Source organism: Pezoporus wallicus, unplaced genomic scaffold (genome assembly GCF_028554395.1).
Source record: "Pezoporus wallicus isolate ANWC-B61680 ecotype Strahan unplaced genomic scaffold, APGP_CSIRO_Pwel_v1 contig_8692, whole genome shotgun sequence".
NCBI classification, from domain to species: domain Eukaryota; kingdom Metazoa; phylum Chordata; class Aves; order Psittaciformes; family Psittacidae; genus Pezoporus; species Pezoporus wallicus.
The window spans coordinates 182,906-197,560 of NW_026642640.1; the positions used below are offsets into that span (position 1 = coordinate 182,906).

Here is a 14,655-nt window from a genome sequence, read left to right on the forward strand (position 1 = left end):
AAGAGAACAAGTTGACCATGAACCAGCAACGTGCCCTTGCAGTAAAGAAGGTGAACAGCATCAGACTGAAGCTGATCAATGTCTCTGGACCTCATAGTGACTCTGACATCAATGAATATCCTCAATCTCTGTTTCTGAATGTTGGCACTTCCTGCTTTGCTATTGTCCTTGTCACCTAGCTCACTTTCTTTCATGGAGCAGCCTGCATTTGATGCTCCCAAACACTAGGAATGTGTGGAAACAGGAAATTCATAACAGAAACTACTGTGAAAACTGAGAATTCATGAATATTACCTCAAATGTACAAGAGAAAGGGGAATTGTCATTTAAATCTAGTAAGATTACATGTACCTATACATATATAAGTAAAATATATACCCACCTTCGCTTCCATTGATAGGTATTTCTGTTTCAAGATTCTTTAATACATCCAGTGGTGGCAAGTTCTTCTCGACATTGATCAGTTATGAAACAAAACGGATTAGAAAGGAAACTACATATCACAGGAAAAACAAGCCTGTTAATTCAAGCTGACTCTTGAACTCTTTTAAGGCAAAACTTAGAGTTAAGTTTGAAATTTATCAAAAAAAATTTAAACATGCTTTTTTCCTTACATACTTCATGCTCATCTCCCTGTAGGAGCCAAAACCAAAATCAACGAAGTTGCTTACCTCATTTTCTTCCCCAGATCTCTCTGCCTCTTGTGGAATCATATTTTCTTCACTTTTCTTTTCATTTTTAAGAAAAGCTTGGATGGCCTCTTGAACCAAACCATCAACAGATAGTACCTGAATATTGCAAACTAATACACAAAAAAGAGGGATTTTAAGGCAAATAAAGACTAAAATTTAGATAATAAAATAAAGAATTATAGGAATAACAAACAAAAGAACAAATAAACAGAACAAACCCACTCTACCTTTTTCAACAAACTTTACACAGGTAGTTTTTCCACTAAAAGGTTTTCCCAAAATACATCCCTTGATAGGAAATGGAGGAAATACAGGTGAAGAAATGGGTTTTGGAGGATAGAAAATCTCCATTAGTCTATGAAGCACATGACCCAACATGTTATTATTAAGAGGAGGTTTGGTTTCACTGTTCTCTTCATCTGGGCACCATTCCCCTGTCATACTCTGTGTCAAACGACAAATTACCAAATAATTTGTTAATATTCCTTGTCTTTCATCTTTTTAGATATACGTATTTATACACAAACTGGATACATACAATAACCAAATCTGAATACTACCAAGTAATAAAATATTTTTTAGAATAGACACTTGTTAAAAACTTTAATTATGTCATAATCATTAGGCATTCATTGATATTCACTAGTACAGAGAATGAATCGATAGCAGATTTTTGGAATAGAAGGTCAGTATCTTAATATTCAGCACTCTAAAAATGGGTAACATTGCTGTCCAGTATTACACATCTTTGAAAATTTGTATGGATAAAGACTTCAAATAAATGTATTTGCCTAACACATAAAATAGAGTGAAAACTGACAAACAAATAACAAAAAAAAAAACACACACACACCCTCCTCAAAAAAAACCAACCAAACGAACAAACAAAAAAACCCAAACCCCAACCAACCAACCAAAAACTAACAGTCAACAATCCAAACCAAACAAGCCAATGTATAATTCAAACAATTATGAGGGAAGGAAACATTAGGTAGAAACTTCCTCTTCAACTACTCTGAGACCAATATAAATTTATCAGTACTACAAGTTACCAGCATACAGCTTAATGAGGTTTTGCTAGTAAAAATACTCTTACTGACAATCTCATTGGAAGAAATATGAGATTGGAAAGGTGTAGTCAAAAGAAGTGAACACAGAATTGTATTTTTTGCTATTAGTCACTCTAATATATACTCTACCACTACCGGATCTTATAGCTCTAGGAAAGTTCGGATGTCTAACTTCTGGTACAAAAAGCTAAAAGAGAATATTTTAGCATGCAGGGTAGTTCTAGTGCTGTATTAATTATTGTTTGGTTGCAGGATACTAAAAAACTGTTTGAAAGATACATGGACTAATAATATTACCAAATAGATTCTGGCTGGCCACCTCATTTAGCGTGCAAAATAACGGGTTGTTACACAGTCAAATATTTCAGCAAGAGAAACTCCAAGTGGGAAAAATAATGGAGAAAAAAAGAATTTCACAGTAAAAGTGGCTGAACGCAGAAAGTCTGTGGAATCTTTACCCTTGGAAATACTTAAAAGCTGACCAGACATGGTTTTGGGCAACTTTATCTGACTCAGAAGTTGGCCCTGCTTTGAGCAAAGAGGTTATACTAAATGACCTCCACATCCCTTTAAACCTCAACAATTATATCATTCTAAAATTAAATATTTAATCACCATTAACAGAAGCAACCGGTTTCAAAGTTCTGCTGAAATACAATGTTTTGAATCCATGTTCCAGGTAGAATATGCAACCTTTTCCTGAACTTACTTGCATGCATGATACATTTTCACAGCACACATTCTACTAACAGAACTTGATCAGTGTCAACTTTGAATATACATGCATTAGATAGAATGACACAATGTAACTTATTATCACTCTAAATGAAAATATCTCCTATTTTTAATCAGTAAAACCAAATTAAAAAAAATAATCTTGAGTTGCACAATAACCCTTCTCTAATCAATCTCAGAAAACATCCTTAGAATCATAGAATCATAGAATAGTTAGGGTTGGAAAGGACCTTAAGATCATCTAGTTCCAATCCCCCTGTGTGGGCAAGGACACCTCACACTAACCCATATCACCAAGGCCTCGTCCAACCTGGTCTTGAACACTGCCAGGGATGGAGCATTCACAACTTCCCTGGGCAACCCATTCCAGTGCCTCACCACTCTTACAGTAAAGAACGTCTTCCTTATATCCAATCTAAACTTCCCCTGTTTAAGTTTGAACCCATTACCCCTTCTCCTATCACCACAGTCCCTAATGAAGTGTCCCTCCCCAGCATCCCTATAGGCCCCCTTCAGATACTGGAGGGCTGCTATGAGGTCTCCACGCAGCCTTCTCTTCTCCAGGCTGAACAGCCCCAACTTTCTCAGCCTGTCTTCATACGGGAGGTGCTCCAGTCCCCTGATCATCCTCGTGGCCTCCTCTGGACTTGTTCCAACAGTTCCATGTCCTTTTTATGTTGAGGACACCAGAACTGCACACAATACTCCAAGTGAGGTCTCACAAGAGCAGAGTAGAGGGGCAGGATCACCTCCTTCGACCTGTTGTTTACTCTCCTCTTGATGCAGCCCAGGATACGGTTGGTTTTCTGGGCTGCAAGCGCACACTGCCGGCTCATGTTCATTTTCTCATCAACCAACACCCCCAAGTCCTTCTCCGCAGGGCTGCTCTGAATCTCTTCTCTGCCCTACCTGTAGCTGTGCTTGGGATTGCTCTGACCCAGGTGTAGGATCTTGCACTTGTCATGGTTAAACTTCATGAGGTTGGCATCAGCCCACCTCACAAGCATGTCAAGGTCCCTCTGGATGGCATTCCTTCCCTCCAGCATATCAACCAAACCACACTTGGTGTCATCCGCAAACTTGCTGAGGGCACACTCAATCCCACTGTCCATGTCAGCGACGAAGATGTTGAACAAGACTGGTCCCATCATTGGCTTTCTCAGAGAACATGGACCTAACTGAACCCATCATCTCCCGCTTTGACATCCTTCTTAATATGTAATTGAAATAACATGCTTAAAAAACCCAAATCCTTGTCCTATCTGAACCATTCTTCCTTAAAAAATAAGTAAAGACGGATCTGTTGTTTTAAACTCTAGGAGGAAAAATTAATTCCAAATTAAATGGGCTCCCCATTTAATGTACTCACCTTTCCGATTTCTTGCCCTTTTAAGCAGAAGTTTGTACCTTTCTTGAGCTAAAGTAGCTTACCTGTCAGAAACACATTTTCAGGTATCTAGGTGAAAGTTAAGTAATTCCTTGTCAACACTCTTGAGTGAAACCGGAAATTACTTGATATTTTGAGCAGTGCCTACTGTTAGGTTTATTTTGGGTGATTCCTTTAACTTATGAAGTGATTAGCTGAATCTGATGATATAGAACTTTCCAAATATTTTCAATCTAATGTGGAATGTGCATTGGACTGATAGCACTGTATCATGTTCTTGTATTTTATTAAATGTATCTGACACTTTTAGTCAGTATTCCTAACATAAACTTAATATTCTTGAGAGATGCAGAATTGCCTTTGCTAAGCTTTTTTTCTCAAGGTTTAAGGAAATCAGCATAAACTGCCAGAATGCCCTGCCAACATGCTTTTATCTAGAATCAATTGAAGGTATGTATTAGTAATCTACTTAAGTTTTTAGAAGACACAAATACAAGTTGGTGCCAAAAATTTTACAAGTCGTATGATACCAGCTCTTCAGGAATACTGATTCAGAAAGGCATAAGACTAACAGCAAATGGGAAAAATCTAAGTATGTGGATATACAGTTGAAACAGACTGGTACTGAAAAAGAGACTTTAAATGTGTCATTAAATGTTTGTGATCTCCAGGGCTTTACATCTAAAGAAGACTATTACGGTGTAATATAAACAACAGCATGATGGAAAAGCTCTCCAGTTTCCTGCCTGTCTGTCCCATATGTCCTCCCCGTTGGTCTTATATATATGCATTTTTCACCTAAAGAAAGTGATCATTAAATCTATTACGAGTTGATAAAGTCTGAACAAAGACCTTATAAATAGACACCAGAATAGCAGATAATAAATTATAATAGCAGATAATCAGAAAAAATGTATATTAAGATTGATACCAAAGTAAATTGAGCTGGCAGACATTCATCACAGCAACTGGTAACGAACATTTATACTCACTTCAAAAGAATGTACCAATTGGTTCAGGATGTGGATAAAAGCACATACATATTGTAGTTATAAGTTCCCAAAAAGTCAAACATGGGTTATTTGCCATGAGTTGGCCATATTCTAGTTAAATTTTTTTAGTTAAACTTTTTTACTTGAAAAAACTGAATATGTAGCAGGATTTTCTTTCCCCCCCCAAAGAAAAGTACCATTAATGTAATTCAGAAAAAAATTGTACAATACATTTAAACAGGAAAACATTAATACTTCATCTGTAACTTGTGAAATTATATTAAAGTATCATAAAGCTGACGTTTTAAGGCTCCCCGAAAAATAGTTACTTGTATTCTAATGGAAGGTTAAGAAAAATGCCAGTGACTTTCAATAATTTTCACTAATGCTACCATTTTAAAACAAATGCTTATCTCAAACTAATAAATCTTATTAGAAGGCTTTCACTCAAAATTGCTGAAATTAAGTCTATCAAGTTAATATATTGGTCCTACGAGCTCAAGAGGGAAAACCAAACAATGTTATACACACGAATGAAATCATAACAGCGTTTTAAAATTGTACCAGTTCTCCACTGCTATTAACATAAAATATAGCCATATATTTCATATAGAACCTCAGGCAATGAAAAGAAAATGCATGTTGAAATCTGATACTTGAAACTTGCAAAAGAACAAAATGAAACATCACAACAAAATATTTATGATTATGAAAAATCGAAGTGTATTGTCTTCCATTTTATCTTATCAGCTTGATGTACCTTGTATTCACTATAATCTTTTTCATCTAAAAGATTTAATTTATTCAGATGTAAAAGTTCTTCTGGGTGTGGTTCACTCGGCAAAGGCTGAATTGAAGCTTGTTCATATATCGGTTTTCCTTTAAAAAAAAGTTCCTTCCAATCAAGCATCAGCTTTAATGGAATTCTGCTGCAGAAGAAATAAATTTAAAGAAAGAAAAAGAATGAATTCCAAAACAAAAATTAAAGGGGTTAGATATTTGAGAATAGTGAACTCAATTTTACAAGAATCACAATGACAAAACATGCATATGCTAAAGTAGATATCATTTGTAATGATTTCTATAATTATTACAGCTTTACATAAGTTGTTGGTTACTTATATGACAGCCATAGGCACTTGTAGGCTTCAATATTTCACAAATGTGTCATCACACAGTATTTGGCTGCCAGAGCTGTGTAATAACAGTTTTGCTATAGCTATTTTTCCCTACTCCAAAATATTTTTTGCTTTTGTGAGATAAAGCTTCCTCTCATCAAAAAACAATAGATTTTTTTTTCTGGAACCTAAAATTAATTCAGCATTACAAAAGTAAGCTGAATTTTTCTTTTAGAAAGGGAAAATATTTATATCAAACAAGACAAACTACATATGGTAGCAAGCTAAATGTATACTTAAATTTAACATGTAGTCAAAATTAAAGTTTCTATTACTTGTTAGGATTACATCAATCTACTTCAAGTATCTCTATATATTGTGCACCACTCAGTACAAGCAAATGTGACACTAGCTTATACTGGAACCATGATTGTGTCAGACAAGGAAAGAATCAAATCATCACTAAACTGTGTTTAGGATGACTATTTTATCATGAACTCACTGGGCCTAAATTTATACAATTTCCATAAAACATTATCATATATATTTCACATGGTTACAGCTTTATTATTTTTACATACAATTCCATTAAAAGACAATGAAGATTTTGGCATACCTTCTAATACTATAAGCCTTACCCCACAGTCTAATCACTGAATACTGACGAAAGAACAAGAGCAACAAGGCCCCACTCCGGTTTTCAAAAGACTCCTACAGCACCAGCACTTGGACACTACTGCATTTTAAGGACCTTTTCAGACTCCGTGCTATTAGGGCATATCAGAAGAGGGAATCATAGCATGTAGAACTCTGAAGCCTAACACCTATGCTGTTATTTTTTGCTCTCAGCTACTATACTCACTTGTTTGTCAGAAGACGATACTCTCCTACTTGTGTTGACAAATCAATGATTTGGTTGACAACTTCCCAACATATAGAATAATGCTTTTTATAATGTGCCTGAGCTCTTTCAGCAGCAATTTTCTCATGATGTTCTCTTTCTTTAATAATTTGTTCTTCATAATCGATTTTTTCTTGTTTTGCAAGAGCCTAGAATTTTTTTTTAAAGAGTAAATTTGAGACTACAAAGTAAATTCTTTCACAATGAAAAGATTAAGAACACAGTTAGTGCTTAAGGGGCAGGGGAAAATGAAATGATGCTGTCTATTCCTCCTAAGAAACAACTATGTACATACACTGGTAAAGGCTTACTTCCACTAAAACCCACAATGGAATACTCATTGAGAAAACATGACAAGCAATTTAGCTTAAAAGATTCTGATCTGCAAATAATTTGATATTATTGATGCTGATCAATCTTTGAGAAAGACTTCTGGTATTGGTAGAAAATTATCAATAGTTCCCGTGACAGTGTGTTCCTTTATGCCAAAAGCATACTTAAGAAAGTTGTTGTAATCAACAGCTGCAGCTGCTGATAATTTAGGATGCCAGCTGTGCTGGAGAATTTGGAGCTGCTAATTGTTTCTTGCAGGAACAAACCTTCAAAACAAACCTGCAGGAACAAACCTGGTGATTTCTATTATCACATTATCGTCTACTATGAGTGTAGCACTTTGCAGTTTGTCACAGTTTATGAGTCCTTTCAGTTTATTAATTAACTCCAAGTTGAGTTTCCAAGGTAGAAATTAGCACTCATGAGTGAAAGTTCTCCAGCATTTCTCAAAAATTGATGTTAACAGATTACATCTACAGGAAATGAAAAACATGATTCTTTGAACATGGTCTTATGTCACTGTCTTGTCATTTTGCCTCTGCAAGACTGTACCTTTATAACTCAGCATACATAGATGTTTTCCTACAAAGTTAAAATGAGCTTGGAAGAAAAGATCAAAATCAGACTTTAAGTTTTCCAGCTTTATCCCTTAATTAACTTAGCTGTAACTCTGAACCTATATAAAAGAATATATTCCTGTCCCTAAAAAAGTCCTAAATTCTAACAGCTGACAATACAAATCCCATTTTATAAAAGGAAAGCTCTGTAACAGCCCTGCAGCAATTCAGGAAGTAAATAATCTTTTACCTCTTCTCTGTCAAGAGCTTCCTGGAATTCTTTCAGTCGTCTTTCTTTATACTTTTTTTCCCTAAAAATCCTGTTTTGCCTTAACACCTCTTTTTCATGTCGAACATGCATGAGTTCAACAGCAATCCTCCGCTCCTGCTGAGTTTGTCTCAATAGTCTGTAAATTAGTTGCTCCTCCCGATAAGCCTTCTAAAATATAAAAAATAATAGTATTAAGCACAGCTTAGAAACTATTTCCTAGACAACTCATCAGTTGCTCATAGAGAATATGGAGTAATATAACAGCATTTACCTTCTCCTTTTATATATAAATGCAAAACAACATATCTAAGTCATATATTTGTAAACTATGTGAGAACTGTAGAACTATAGAAGTGAATTCTATATGTCTTAACTGAGATAGCAAAAAATACATTTATTCATATTTGCTTCAGTACCTAAAGATATGTCCTTTCTTCAAATCAATTAACTTATCCTTGCTCTTTGCCAGTCCGTGTTGTACTCTGCTGGATCCTTGATCAGTCTGTTCTTCTACGAAATTTTCCCTGCTTTCTTGGGATTTGGGTAATTATGCTCTCCATTTTCCTCCATTCAGAAAAGTGGGATATGAGGAAGCATTCAGAGCAGAGGAAAACACAAGACTTCCTGGTAACAGTTTCAGTGTTCTCACTGGGACACGAATAGAATCCTCTATTTGGTACTATAAGAAAATCATTCTGAACCATTGCATGAAGCATAGTCAGTATGCACAGACACTTTGAAGGCTGTGGACTGTGACTTCTCACAGTACTTGTCAAAACATAATAGTATCTTCTCACTACTACACTTCTTTAAACTGCTCTTGGTATCTAAACTAATGCTTCACCTAACCTAACGTTTTGCCTCATTATTTTCACAGTCCAGAACTCCTTCTGACTTCTAAGCTTGCCTTTCAAGCTCCATTGCCAAATATCACTCCTACAGCAGTATTTTAGAGTATATTTTTTATTCACAGGACACTTATTTCAGATGTAGTAAAAATGCTATGATATGTATTCAAATTTAAGAACCTAAATTGGAAACTGATCTGAAGATTTCAAACTCATTTTCTTACGACCAGAAGAACAGGTAAAGCCAGTTAGTAATACTATGAAAGCCAAACCAAAGTAAAGTATCATTTCTGTTTTCTTTTAATCATCTGGTTTATTTTCCATTAGCTGTCTGTGACAGAGAAGGCAGAACACGTTACATAAATTCACCTGTAAATGAAAAATCAAACTAAATTACATATTATTATACTACTTATGAAAGGGCTCTACAAAGAGGTCTAGATCTGTGCTACTCATGCAACTAGGACATCTGCAATAGATTTCTAACACAAAGCTGTACAACATGGCTATTTTAATAATAACTACAATAACTACAACTTTCTAATTAATTTAGTTCTTTAATGTTGATGTTAGCGAGAAGCCAATATTTTTCAAACAAAACTCTTTCCATATTTTTTAGTTCCTTTCCCTTTATAATTGCTGGAAATAAACTACACTCAAATACTGGTGACTTGAAAAGCCTAAGCTTTGCATTTCCCTTTCAAAGCACTAAATCTCAGGACACTGCATGGTATTTTTAATGGCAAAGATGAAGTCCCATAATGCTTCAAGTGCATGCAGTGAATTTTGTGAATTAGATCCCATTTTGGAAGTTTTTTGCTTTGTACTCTATCTGTAGTGCTTGTACACTGCTTTTCTATGCATACAATTATCATCATGCATTCAACTGAAATAGAAAACAATGTAATAATAAGAACTTTGTATGTACTTTATATTTTCATATTCATCCTATGTGTCATTTGATACAGCTCATGTGATAAAATTTTCCAGTAGCACTGCCTACTGAAGAGTTGTCCAATTTGTCTCTCACATTCATGAAGTCAAGGCAATAAAAGTAGACATGATGCCCTTTCCTGCCTCAGTTTTATCTACTGTTTCTTTGGGTTTAGTATTTCATGAAGATTTCAATGAAGATAAGAGAATGTACAGACTTTGCTTCCCATTAGGAATAAATCATTTTCATTGTTTTCTTTAGCTACCACTGCTTATCCTCAGCCATGGATTGGTAATGCAGTAAGTGCTCCACCAGAGGAAAATGGATCTTCAAATCTTAATTCACAAGGAACTGATGTACTCACCCTAACACAGTGGTAATTGAACATACCCAAACAATTAACTGTATGGTGCAAATAGTTGGCTTAGTAAGAAATCAAAGCACCTCCTCTAGTAGCATGTGCTCTATAAAGGAAACAGTTCCTTTAGAACACTTCAGAACAGCCAAAAGAGACCTTTTCTTTGTTAACAGTGGAGAACATCAGTATTCTACACAAACAAACATTTTGATATTCTGCGTAGGCCTAAAAAGAGGTAGCCAGAAATTTCTGATGAACAAAAACATATGAAAAGGCAATTAACTCAGAGCTACACTGTGGACAAATTAGGATTCAGAATACCAAACTCACAGTTTCAAAAAGGGTGCTTATTGAAGCATTGGTAGCTATCTTTCATACACATAGTAATGGACAATGTACTAGAACCTAAGGCTGAAAAGTTTTGAAACTCCTGGAGATACTAGGACACAAAATAAAAATTGTACTACAATTTTTTGACCTAACATTTTGATGTAACATGTAAATATCAACTTTTTTACAGAGGATTGTGAAGTGCCTGAAGAAATCATAAATACACACTTTTTTTTTAGTTTACCTACTCAAGACAACAGTGTCATCCAGTGGCCAAACATTTATGCATTTACGTTTCTTGTTGCTCATACATAATGACTACATCAGGTTTTTCTATTTTTCTGTTTCCTTGTTTAATTGATGTTCAAATGAAACGATTTTGTCCTATGATGTAGTCATAAAATTTATGACCAAAACTTATAGTTTAGCATATATAAATCTATTTGGTTGACAAGCGATAATCTAGTAGCAATTCCTTTTCCCTCCCATGTCCATCTTCTCAATTTATTGTTGACAGTAACTTCTTATGACAACTTTTTAAAATCAGAGAGGTAAAATCTGAGAGCACTAAATAAAATGAGTACTTAGAAAAACATTTTGTTGAAGTGGTAGGGATCTAAGACTCAATTGGGATGAAGCCATGTTACTGTCAAACACTTTCAACTCCTGCCTATGAAAATCTGACTGGCATCCCCCTGTGCTCCACACAGAGGAGTGTCATGTGACTGTAAAGTATTTTTTCTCACAGGCTTGTAGTGTGCCAAACCTCAAGAACTTGAAAAAGACTCTTTTAGTAGAGGTTTACATGTACGGACACAAAACACATTAAAGCACTCTGAAGAGACAAAATTTGTTTGACTCTAAATGATCTTGTGCATGTGTTCATGTTTTATGCAGTATAGATCACAATCTGACCCTAATGTCTTGAAAAAAGCTACATTTCAGTCTGAAAATGCTTTCTGACTTGATATCTAATGTAGGGAGAAAGTAATTTTCACTATTTTGTATATTTATTTATTAAAGAAAATATCTATTCTATGATTCTATAAGAAGTTATTTTGTACTTGCTTTAAAGCCTCACTGGAGACAGTCTGATTGGCAGCACATTGCAACAATTCCTCCATTCAAACTGACAAGGCTTGTACTACAACTGCAGGGGAACCACCTGTCTGACCTCAACAGCACTGACTGACTTTGCTGGCTTAAAGCTGCTCTATTTATCAAATGCCTCAGTGATTGCTGCTGGACACAGGGCCATCAGGTGATAGCCATGACTATCAGAACCACTAGTCCAGGCTGCTGATGTCCTGCTGGGACTGCAACAGCTGATAGCAGTCAAAGAGCAAGTTTTGGGACTACAGTGATTTCATATACCTGGGTTGCAAAACTTCTTCATGGCCCACATGAATGTCAACAAGAACATGATAAAGATGTTGTTGAATAGATGGACTCTTGGTTCAAGCCAATACAGATGTTTTTCACAGAGTATTAGTTTGGTGGCTTTCTATGATGGGGCTACGGAACTGATGGACAGAGGTAGAGCAGTTGACGTCTTCTACCTGGACTTGGGCAAAGCATTCGACACTGTCCCGCATAACATCCTTGTCTCTAAATTGGAGAGACATCAGTTTGATAGGTGGACCACTCTGTGGATAAAGAACTGCCTGGATGGCAGCATACAAAGAGCTGTGGTCAATGGCTCAATGTCCAGCTGGAGACCAGTAACGAGTGGTGTCCCTCAGGGATCCGTGTTGGGACCAGCCTTGTTCAACATCTTTGTCGCTGACATGGGCAGTGGGATTGAGTGCGCCCTCAGCAAGTTTGCCGATGACACCAAGCTGTGTGGTTTGGTTGACACACTGGAGGGAAGGAATGCCATCCAGAGGGAACCTGACATGCTTGTGAGGTGGCCTGATGCCAAGCTCATGAAGTTTAACCATGACAAGTGCAAGGTCCCACACCTGGGTCGGAGCAATCCCAAGCACAGCTACAGGTTGGGTAGAGAAGAGATTCAGAGCAGCCCTGTAGAGAAGGACTTGGGGGTGTTGCTCGATGAGAAAATGGACATGAGCTGGCTTCAGTGTGAGCTTGCAGCCCAGAAAGCCAACTGTATCCTGGGCTGCATCAAAAGGAGCACGACCAGCAGGTCGAAGGAAGTGATCCTGCCCCTCTACTCTGCTCTCGTGAGACCTCACCTGGAGTATTGTGTGGAGTTTTGGTGTCCTCAACATAAAAAGGACATGGAAGTGTTGGAACAAGTCCAGAGGAGGGCCACGAGGATGATCAGGGGACTGGAGCACCTCCCATATGAAGACAGGCTGAGCAAGTTGGGGCTGTTCAGCCTGGAGAAGAGAAGGCTGCGTGGAGACCTCATAGCAGCCCTCCAGTATGTGAAGGGGGCCTATAAGGATGCTGGGGAGGGACTCTTCACTAGGGACTGTAGTGACAGGACAAGGGGTGAAGGGTTAAAACTTAAACAGGGGAAGTTCAGGTTAGATATAAGGAAGAAGTTCTTTACTGTGAGGGTGGTGAGGTACTGGTATGGGTTGCTCCATCCCTGGCAGTGTTCAAGTCCAGGCTGGACAGAGCCTTGAGTGTCATGGTTTAATGTGAGGTGTCCTTGCCCATGGCAGGGGGATTGGAACTAGATGGTCTTAAGGTCTTTTCCAACCGTAACTATTCTATGATTCTATATAGGTCCAGGATAAATATTGAGAAGATGCCTACACCAATAAATTTAAATTTTTCTTAACATCACCATAACACCTCCAGACATTAGATGCCAATGTTTATATATATATATATATATATATATATATATGTAATTTCATACTTTTCCTTTCCAGATATGCCATACATCTGAAATGCTCTTACTGTGAAACAACAGTGGAGATATATTCTAATTTCAGCATATATGACCTAAGCTAAGGACCCATAGTGCAATACTAAGATAAAAGACAACTAGAAATCACAGAACCCAGTAAGTTACAAGGTTCTGTTTTGATATGACCATTATGAGAAAGAAGGTCTGTGAAGTCAGTAGCCTAAAAGCTGCTTTTTGAATGAGTGTCTGAGGAGGAATCTGAAAAGCCTTGTGCTTTATGGGACAGTATTTAAATGAAATAACCTGCAACGCACCTTTTAGACACAACACAGGCATCCTCCAGAGATGTATCTTCTATTTCATAAGCCATCTATCCTGGCCTAAGCCCAGCCATAACTCAGAACCACACAGCCACTTTCTCCCTCCCTCCCTTTCCTTCCCCCCCCCCCCCCCCCCGCCCCCAGAGAGATGAGGAGGAGAATCGAAAGAATGTAAGTCCCACGGGTTGAGATAAGAGCAGTCCAGTAACAAAGGTATAACACGAACAACTGCTGCTACCACCAATAATAATAATGATAAGGGAAATAACAAAGGAAGAGAATACAACTGCTCACCACCCACCGACTGGATACCCAGCCTGCCTGAGCAGTGATCTCACCCTTCTGGGTAACTGCCCCAAGTTTATATAGTGGGCATGATGTGCTGTGGTATGGAACACCTCTTTGGTTAGTTTGGGTCAGGTGTTCTTTCTCTGCTTCTTCCCAGCTTTCCCTCCTCCCTGGCAGAGCATGAGACTCGGAAAGTCCTTGGTCAGAGTAGCAGCAACTAAAAACATTGGTGTTACCAGTGCTGTTCCAAGGCCAAAGTCAAAACCACAATGCTGCACCAGCTACTAAGAAGGAGAAAAAATGACTGCTACTGCTGAACCCAGGACAACATCAAAAAACAAAGATCTGATCTGCAGCATAAGTGTTTTGCTTCTTCATATTCCATAGAACTAACATTTCAGAATTCATCCAGTCCCGATCAAATTTTCATATTTGTAAATACAGGTTTCCAACCAAGGAATGACATTTTTGTTGCTTTTTAAGAAGTATCTTCTTCAGAACCACTATACATTTTGATAATTTGAAGGTCAACTTGGTGGGGGAAGGAATAAGAGGTAGGTCTTGAACTGAGTTTTAATAATCTTAGCTCTACTGCCTTCATTTGATCCTTTATGATTTATAAGGATGAAGTACGACATAAAGATGGTGAGAAAGAATGGACAACCGTCCACATTTTTCAAGGAAAAACAGTGGCATA

At 37.2% G+C, this 14,655-nt stretch overlaps 1 protein-coding gene across 13 annotated transcripts in view; it reads right to left on the minus strand.

The window, feature by feature from the left end:
- Positions 1–14,655, minus strand: part of SPEF2 (sperm flagellar 2) — an 87,107-nt gene that overhangs the window by 58,721 nt on the left and 13,731 nt on the right. For 11 of the 13 annotated variants that reach the window (XR_008975116.1, XR_008975117.1, XM_057431115.1 and 8 more), the window contains exons 8-13: positions 8,036–8,224; positions 6,857–7,044; positions 5,637–5,805; positions 920–1,136; positions 672–802; positions 383–449 (exon numbers count right to left, since the gene is read on the minus strand). Coding sequence is in view for 11 of the 13 variants with exons in the window: in XM_057431115.1 (XP_057287098.1) it covers positions 383–449; positions 672–802; positions 920–1,136; positions 5,637–5,805; positions 6,857–7,044; positions 8,036–8,224 (961 nt within the window). In the remaining 2 variants the exon portion in view is untranslated. The remainder of the gene's footprint in view (positions 1–382; positions 450–671; positions 803–919; positions 1,137–5,636; positions 5,806–6,856; positions 7,045–8,035; positions 8,225–14,655) is intronic. The other 2 variants (XM_057431113.1, XM_057431112.1) reach the window with 2 other exon arrangements.